At 40.8% G+C, this 9,466-nt stretch overlaps 1 protein-coding gene across 3 annotated transcripts in view; it reads right to left on the bottom strand.

Annotated features, from left to right (window-relative positions):
• Positions 1-2,545: 2,545 nt before the first annotated feature.
• The window catches only part of agla (amylo-alpha-1, 6-glucosidase, 4-alpha-glucanotransferase a), a 37,646-nt gene continuing 30,725 nt past the window's right edge, over positions 2,546-9,466 (bottom strand). For all 3 annotated transcript variants that reach the window (XM_079173752.1, XM_079173754.1, XM_079173753.1), the window contains exons 34-35: positions 7,557-7,690; positions 2,546-7,465 (exon numbers count right to left, since the gene is read on the bottom strand). In XM_079173752.1, coding sequence (XP_079029878.1) covers positions 7,348-7,465; positions 7,557-7,690 — 252 coding nt within the window. In that variant the 3' untranslated portion in view covers positions 2,546-7,347. The remainder of the gene's footprint in view (positions 7,466-7,556; positions 7,691-9,466) is intronic.

The following is a 9,466-nucleotide window of genomic DNA, read 5'->3' as shown; positions in this document are numbered from 1 at the left end:
AAAATAAAGCTAGAGTTGCCTTGAAGCCTCAGGTTTTATACTAATATTATTAACTGTGACCAACATATCACTATGATTGTCTTGCTTACTATCTTTTGTTTTGCTGGCAAAATTCCAAATTTGTCTTATGATATAGCTAAAAATAAATCCATTGGCAAAATGAATCCAACTTGATGAAACAAATAGTATTTTTTTAGAAATAAAATGTGTGTGATTGTTAAATACAGTTCAGTTGGCGTAGTTCTTGTCTTCTTGTCTGGTTTTACAGCTTTTCTTGTCTTTTCACCAAAACTAAACAGTCATTTTGTTCTGACCTGTTCACGGGCTAGCACAGAGGAGTTACTTCAGTTTCCTGAGTGCATTTGAACTATTCAGAGTAAAGTTGGTGTGGTCACTGTGCAGACTTTAAACATCTTGAACCAATTAAATAATCCCCACTGCTTTGTGTTCTGACAGTGTGTTTTATGTTGGATTTAAAGCTCAGTTTTAAAGGGTGTATTATAGTGTGAACCTTTCTTAGTCCGGACTTATTATGGTAAGCCCTTTTAACATTTAATCAGTAGAGGTAATAGCAGTGGCGGCTGGTGGAAAATGTTCTAGGTGGGGCCATCCAATCAATTTCAGCAAACACCCCAGTATGATTTAATGTAAACAAATTAAGGTATCAAACACGCATTACTACTTTGCAGTTAAATATTCAACATTTATTCCAACACAAGAAAAAGCAGTAAATAACACTTTGATAAACACGTCAGGACATCTTATTTTAGTCACCCTCACAGGGAATTCAGTATTATATATATCATATAATAATATTCAGTATACTATAAAACACACGCTTATAGATATAAGCTATGATGAGTTTTCACTGTTAATTTACCATCTCAATTAAATGTTGATGCCTCCATGACCAAGTTGTCATGAAACTATGTAGAAGAAAAGATGTTCACTTTGCTTAATATGTAGCTTGACAGAGTTCTCATGTGTGCCCTGGTGTTCTCATGTTTCCTTACCTCCTCATCCCTCACTCCCTAACTGTCCGTGCTGGATCTGTCCCCGGTGTTTTAAAGAGCTAAATAGGTTATTAGCATGACTGCATCCAGCTAGCCAAACCTGTCTGGTGCAGCTAGTAGAGAAGCTTCATGTACTGCTTCCCTTTCCCGCTAGTCTGCTGTCTGATTGTGAGGTCAGGCTGATCTGGGATCAGCTCTTTCACTGTACTTTCTCCTCAAAATCCTCCTCTCAGACGGATCTTGGAGGAGTAGTGCTCGCGCTGGCGCTCACGCTCGCCTGTAGAGACTTCTCCTGACGAGAACGCGCAGCTAGTGTCCTCAAGCGTCCTCAAATAGATTCAGAGTGGGGCCAAATCGTTTTGGCCCCACTCTGAATCTATTTGAGGACGCTGATTGGCTAAATTGTATGTCACTCATTTATATCTTTAATCAGCGATTGGCTAAACTGCTTCATAGACCCGCCTCGGTGGGGCCAGCCCCACCAGCTGCGCGTTCTCAGAACGTGCACACAAGCGGAGATGATGAGCAGACAGGCTGCATAAAAAATCCCCTTCAAAATAAAAGCACATGATTATTTGTTTTTTTTTCTTCTTTTTTTGAAATGGCGCTCAAGGTGGGGCCAGGCCCCATGGCCCCACCTTGACCAGCCGCCACTGGGTAATAGCTTTGTAGATATCAACAATTGCCTTTTGACTAGTATCCATAATGTGATTTTGACTTGTAGCAATTGTAATTCCATATCTCACCAGTGAAAATGTTCATTGTTGATATCAACATTAATTTGTTACTGGTGGAACTGTTACTTGTAAATATGTGTAACTGCATTACAACCTTTACTATTGACTTTTATTCAAATTAAATTACAGTATTACTTACTAAGATATAGATTTAGCCCAATTTGGTGTTACAGAGGAAAATCCTACAAACTTTATGAATCATATCTTATCTTGTGTCATTCTATTTCATCCTAACCAATATTACCATAGTTACCAGCAAGTTAAGATGTTTCTGTATTACAGTCCCAGATTTCTCTAATTCAGTTTTGACATAATGTCAACAGTTCAATCATTACAAGTGGCAATGTTCATTGTAGAAATCTACAGTTGTTCTTATATTACAGATATAAATGGAGTAGTGAACGACGATGGAAAGATGACAAAAACAAAAATGTGATAATGACAACAAGGACAAAATCTTAACTAATAAACTTCTTCCAAAAACTGCTCTCAGGACCCCGAGGTCACCAAGTGCCTGGATAGACTCACAGTAGATAAGACACGTACTGGTTTAAACCTGAGCCTACAGGTCTTTTATGTTCTACGAGCACCTGCATTCCTTAGGAGCACAGAGACACAGAGGTTTGATGCAGAATAACATGTACCTTCATTGATTTCTTATTCTGAGTTAACATATGTTTAATAATAGGAAGAGTGATTCCTTGAATTAAAATCCACATCTGTGATTAAGTTACTCTTCTATTTTAGTCAATTTAAATTGATATAACTTAAATACTCACGAGAGGAGGAAACAGCTTAGTCATGAAACAGTTTATTCAGCATTGCTTTGTTATAGCAACTGTACCACTAAGCAAACAGAGAAGACAACATTACAGAGCACAGACATGTCACAGAGGAAGGGTGTGTACATCCTTTATCCAGTAGATCCTTTAATACGGTTTAATAAAACTAACATACAGTTTCAATTCACAGTGCTTTGTGCTGCTCTACATGCATGGACGGTATTATTGGAGAGACGTGATATCGCTTTGTTAAAATAGTTATCGGACTACTCCCATGAAATTAGCCATCAGACACATGTTGGTTCTCCATTGGCACTGCTGGCCAACAACAAAAGTAAAACCCTAATTGATAACAGGCAACTGCTCTTTATTGTAATACCGTTTTATGAATGCTATCTCTTGGTTTTAGACCAGTGATTTTACATTTCAACAGACATGTTAGTAAAAGCTTCAGAGTCTTGGCAAAGTGGCCGCACAATCCTTCAGTGAATTTGCCCAGAGTGAGGATTCCAGGTGTTATGAGTCCATTCAGGCTCGAGAGTAGATGCTATGTTGTTCTAAAACACAAGGGTTAAAGCAGTGACACTGGACAAACATATCCAAGAGTTAAAATACACACAGTGACCTTTCTTAGCACATTTTAAAACTACTTGCACAGGAATAGTTAGCTCACATTGTGTTTTTGCTCACTATATTTCTCGTTTTTGAGAGAAATGCTGATGACATTACATTACAGTCATTTAGCCGACGCTTTTATCCAAAGCAACTTACAATTCAGATGCTGTCATACTGTACAGCTACGGGAGCAATTTTGGGGTTAAGTATCTTGCTCAAGGACACATCGACATGCAACCAGTGGCGCCGGAGCCGGAGTTTGAACCTCCAACTCTCTGATTGTAAGACGGCCCTGCTTTCCACTCAGCCACAGTCGCCCTGTCATGTAACATCCACAGCTTTAAGACATCTACAGCATGCTTATACAGGAAACTGCTTTAGAAACAAAGACAATGCACAAAGTTGCTGTTTCAACATTAATACACACTTGAATTATATATTATTTAACAACATCATAAGGCCTGAAGGGAAAATGTGGTCAAATAGGTAACAGCTGGAAGACCGTGTGTAGGGTATTTATTCTATGTGTATAAAGGCACCAGGTGGAGGCTTCAGGATGCTTTAGAGTGGGATCCTCCTCTGTTGCTCTCTTTAAGGTCTCTCCCTCTTTTCTCTCCATTAAAAGGTTTTTGGGGGAGTTTTTCCTGTTCTGATGTGAGGGTTCTGGGACAGAGGATGTCGCATGTGTACAGATTGTAAAACCCTCTGAGGCAAATTTGTAATTTGTGATTTTGGGCTATACAAAAATAAATTGAATTGAATTGAATTTATGGAACAGAGCATTCAAACAGCTGACAGAATTGGTACACAGCTTGTCACTGTATAATGAAACAAGTTCCATGGGGACAGGTTGGGCTGTACGAGTCACACAGTGACATGTTTTAAAGGACATGTTTTCATGCTAATTTAAGCACCTGCCATTTTGGGTTAGACTACTGGCCAAGGGTCAAACTGCTTCAGTGTATCATGAGTGACATCATCACATGTGGCAGCATGGTCAGTGGCTCTATGCTTCAAACTACACAACCCAGGACAGGAAACTACTTGGTAAGGTTTAGGCAACAGAACTACTTGAGTGGGTTTGGGTTTAAATAAGTATTTTTGTTATATAGTGAAGTAGGCTACGTTACAATGTGACGTATTTGTAAAATAAAATAATACGTCAACAGTGGTCTCCTGAGTGAATGTCCTGTGTTTACACTGCATTACTTAGTTTCCTCCTCGACTCCCGCCATAACTACGGACACAGAGCGTCACAGTTTGAAGTGTAGGGCCACTGACCAAGTTGCTGTATTTGACAACAAGCTGGATATTCAGGACTAATCACCACAAATGTCTGGGGTCAGTAATTTCATTCATTTGTTCTTGTTGTTTCAAAGTTTCAATATGACAATCATCACATGCTGAAAGGTTTGAAAAACATCTCCCAATTTCCACTTCATGGACAGACGGATTGTTTGTTTGGAGCTTTCGGTGCGTTTGATTAAATATAAGTTTATAATTACTTATAACACACCAGTGGTGGGCCGGCTAGGGCCAGCTAAGCCTTCTCTGCTGGCCTAAACAGAATCACAAAGTTATAGCTATATTATAATTTTTCACAAATACACTACATGTATTATAATTTTTCCCATTAGCTTATTTTCTCATTGCACAGCTCCTGTATTCCTCTGTTGCTCTGCTTCCAGCCTGCAGTGCTGTTTCCAGCACAGCTTGTTTTAAGGAGAGCTGTTATCCAATCAGATTCAGCCCCTATGTCTCTATGTAAGGAGAGAGGCCCGATGCCCTCTAGGTAGACTTTGCAGATTAAAGTATATGGGGACAATATTGTTGATCGTCATAGTCTTCAACCAATCAGATCTTTAGTTTAACATGTTGGGCGTATTCTTTGACGTGACACTGCTACCCAGGTAGCCTGCTAAGTACGTCTGCATTAACGTGCGCCGTGATTGGTCAGGGGGCCAGTCTGACTTTTGTCAAACAGAAAGCTAGCTAGCAGATGTTAGTGTGTAGTAAGAGTTCCGGTTGAAACATATGTAAGGGAAGTTAAGACATTTTTTGCATTTTGCTTGGTGTAGATTCTTTTTTTTTTTTTACCTAGCTGTGTTTTTTAACACTCAATGGCTGATGGAGGAGGAGAAACGGATTTCTCAAGACCAAGAAAAACTGGACATTGTATGAAAGGGTCGGTCAACCCCACAGCTAGCATGGAAAAGGATTTGTACTAACGGTATTTCTGGTTGACAGCTACGGAGAAGCGTTGCACATTTTATGGCTAAGAATGAAGCTTTTGCTGAGACCCGAGTGGATTTACAACTCAACAGACACGTTCGCAAGAGGACCTCTGACTGGAACTGAACTGATGTTCTGAACAACCACGGTATTAAACTCTTTGTTATCAAAGAAAGGAGGATGGACTTTGTCTTTAAGTGAACAGCAGCTGTGGTAAGTGAAGTGCTTTTGTGTTTTTACATCTGCAGTAACGTTACTACTGTTAGATTTTCTATGGTGTTGTTTTTATGATATGGTGAATATTGTTCCCTCTGATGTGAATAACAGTTGAATGGCCCGTGCTCTTCAGTGTGCGGCGGAATACGCGTGTTAGCGCTGCAGAGTTGCTGGATTGATTTGTCATGCTTTGTCGTCACATAAATATATGTGACTAGTTCATGTGAGTTTGTTCTTGTTCTTGTGTTAATTACATTGATTCTGACTTGTCCGTTAATGACGAAGCATCCCGTCATCGCGGGGTTTGCCGTGGTTGTTTTCCCGTTAAGCTAGTTTAGCGTAGCCTCAGCTGTTTTTTGTTTAGATTTCTTTTGTTTCGGGTTCAGAGGTCACAAAGCCCGTCGTCTCCTACGTGAGTGAAGTCCACCGAAAACATTATATTTCCTACAATTTAAGCTTCTGCATTTTTCAAATGCACTAGTATTATTCAAACGTATTGTTCGGTTTGTAAACCTCGTACCGAACGGTTTAATACTAATACGTGTATTATTACACCCCTAGAAACAAATAATAACCGTAGCTGTGGTTATTCAACTGTAGTTGCTGTAACAGATTTTGAACTGAAGGAGTTTTCAGCTCATCTGACCGGCGACAGAATACAGAAGACAAACTGTCCCGTCGTACAAAGATGGACATCCTCAGAAGAACACTATCACCATATCAGCTCAGGAGTTGCTACTAGTTTTAAATGATGGCTCAGCCTGGAAGTATGCTGCATGTATGTCATCATGGAAAGAGTAAAGATGAGATTTCTATATGAGCTAAAACAGGTCATCAGTCCAGGGGATTAAAGGTCAAATTAAATTTGCTTTAAGGGTGCTGAATTCCAAATTCAGAGCATATCTATGATTGAGGGTTTGCCTCCACGCAGCTCTCAACATAGCGAAGCGTAGTTTATGGTTGCCGTAGTGAAGCGGAGCGAGGCGTGTGCGCCAGAAGATGACGTAATAACGGCCTGCACATCAAGTGGTGGTGGCTATTGCTCGTGCATCTCTGAATGTTCGTAACTTGGCGGGCACGATTAGAGACGTGACTCACAAATCATTCCCAGATAAAAGCACTATTCACAAGTCTAAGGATAACACAGAAAAGGCCAGTTTGTTTTAGATGCAATAGAAACAGCAGGTCCGGAAGGTGAGAGCAGAGAATCTCAGGTTACAACACACACTTCATTCTCTGCTCAGGTAGACATCACTCCTCCATATCTTTACATCGTTAATAGCTGTTTGCTGATCTGAATTTGGAATTTAGCACCGTGAACCTGCATAAATTCCCAAATGTGGAGACCTGGTGGTTCACAGACTAAGGGTACAAACACACAGGGAGCGGTGAGCTGGGCAGAGCTGTGAGCTCCTGTTTATTTTCAATGAGGATAGTTCGAAGCCGGCAGTGCACAGGGCAACATTCAAATGAATGCACTGTGAGCCGGAGGGAGGACAACTGTGGTGCAGTGATCGCACCTCCGATTCTGTCAAATATCTATTGTAAATACGTGTAGTTTGAAGCCTGTGAATCACTATCAACCAAAACAGTGAACTGCATTTGAGCATTGACAGCTCAGTGGGACGTGTGTGTGTGGTTCTGTGTGTTTCTACTCAAAGCTAGCTATGTGTTTAAAGTGACCTTCTTCAGTGAAACTGCAGCCAAAGAATTCTGCTTCAGGGAGTAAGACTGCATCACATCAGGGGGGGTCTAGAGGTCATAGAGGATCTCCAGCACCGTGGCCAGAGACCAGGCCTGGGTCTCACAGCTGAACGAGCAGTACTGGCCGTTCTCATTGGTCAGCTCTGGCAGACCCTTCCATGGAGACCTAAGAAGGCACAACACACCAACGGTGAAAAAGCATTTTTCCATTTGTTGATGTTCTCACGTGAAACAAAGCAACGCAGAAACAGTCCTACCTCTCCAGGTGGGTATAATGTCGTGACAGGACATTTTTCACCAGGGTGGCTGTTTTAGCGTAGGTTTCTTCTCCCAGCTTCTTGGCAAAGTAGAGTTTAGCACGCAGAAAGTAGCCTACCGGCCACAGCCACTCCTACACACACAACAGTACATTATGAGCAGTGGGAAGATTTTACATATTATAATGGTGCTGCACCAACATTAAAAGGAAACATCCTGTCAACACCATTTCAGTCACAACTTGATTTACATGTAAGGAAACACTTAAGTTTAAAGGGTAACTTTTGGGGACAACCATTTTTTAAATTGGTCCAGTATTGAGAGAGAACACTGCAGATTACAATGTAATGTTTGAGTGCAGCCAATGTACGTCATCTAAAAGTGCTATTAAGAAAGGTAAAGAAAGACATTTGTTAATAATAATCTGAGCCTTTAAGTGACAAAAACAAACCCTTTTACAGCGATTACATTGCAGCCCTTTAGCAGCTGCCGGTTACATGGTTATCCCTCAATACTGGACCAATTTTAAGAATTCCCTATTAGTCACTTGGACACAACTAGGATTACTGCCTCGCTGTGTATGCCTCCATCAACCAGTCATGTTGCAGTTTACATCCATGTCTGTCCAAAATGTCAGATCCAGTGTCCAGCAGGACGGGTGCTGAATCAAAGAAATATGAAACGGCATCAAAACAAATAGCTCTGCACACCAAATGGCTCCCGTTTATGGATTTATCTGCTGTAACATTTCGAGCAGCAGGCTCGTCCTCCTGTCCAAAATGTCATCACTTGATTGTTTCATCTCATAAAACATCTTTGTAAAATTATCATAACTAGCATATAAATTCTTGAGTTATGGTTATGAGGTCACATTGACCTCCAAAATCAAATCAGTTCATCCCTGAGTCGAGATCAGCGGTCCCCAAACTTTTTTCCGCCACGGACCGGTTTCATGTAAGACAATATTTTCACGGACTGGCATTCAAGGTGTGGCGGATAAACACAACGAAATAAAATGATATGACCGGCATGAAAACATAAATTAAATGCATAAAAAATACAACTCACAATAATGCTGAATCAGTGGGAGCCCTGAGCTTGTTTCTTTGCAACGAGACGGTCCCAACTGGGTTAATGGGAGACAATGACACCCAAAGTGTGTTCCTTATGTCCAGTCTACTTGGTAATTTTGCTTTGATTGCTGTCACTGCAGAACATCCTGCTTCACAAAGATAGGATGTGTGAAATGGAAGCAGGGTTTTCAGTGCTTTAGTGGTGATCTCAGGATATTCAGCCTGGATTTTAATCCAAAACACCAGCAGAGTTGTTGTCTCAAACATACTTTAAGGCCACCGTCATTTACAATGTCCAGCAGCTGATCTTCATCTGTCGCCTCATATTCTGCAGAGCGGGTTTGGCGCGTGAGAATTACTCCTGATATTTAATTAGACTCCTGATATTGTCTGTTAAATGAAGCTTTAATTTTCTTGGAAGTTGTCGGCTCTTCTTCTGTCTCCTTAGTGGCCTTTCCCTCTTTGCAAAGAAGCTCTCCAAAAGTTTTTTCCTCATTTTCGCTAGCTTGTGGGCTTAATTTAAGGTAACGTATCACGTGACCGAGACAAGCGTCTTGACATGTGTCAAGAGCCACAGGCGGATGAAATTGGGAGAGAATTCGGTAATTTTTCAAAATAAAACATCTTTCAGACTCTGATAATCAAAAAAACAGAAATAATATAAGTTATTTATTCTTTCTGTGCGGCCCGGTACCAAATGACCCATGGACCGGTACCGGTCCGCAGCCTGGTGGTTGGGGACCGATTGTACCCACATTTGTTCCTGAGATATTGCGTTCATGAGAATGGGTCAGACGTGAGGTCACAGTGACCTTTGAACTCCAAAATCTAATCAG

Source organism: Pholis gunnellus, assembly GCF_910591455.1.
Source record: "Pholis gunnellus genome assembly, chromosome: 14".
NCBI lineage: Eukaryota > Metazoa > Chordata > Actinopteri > Perciformes > Pholidae > Pholis > Pholis gunnellus.
This window is presented reverse-complemented; position numbering and strand designations above follow the sequence as displayed.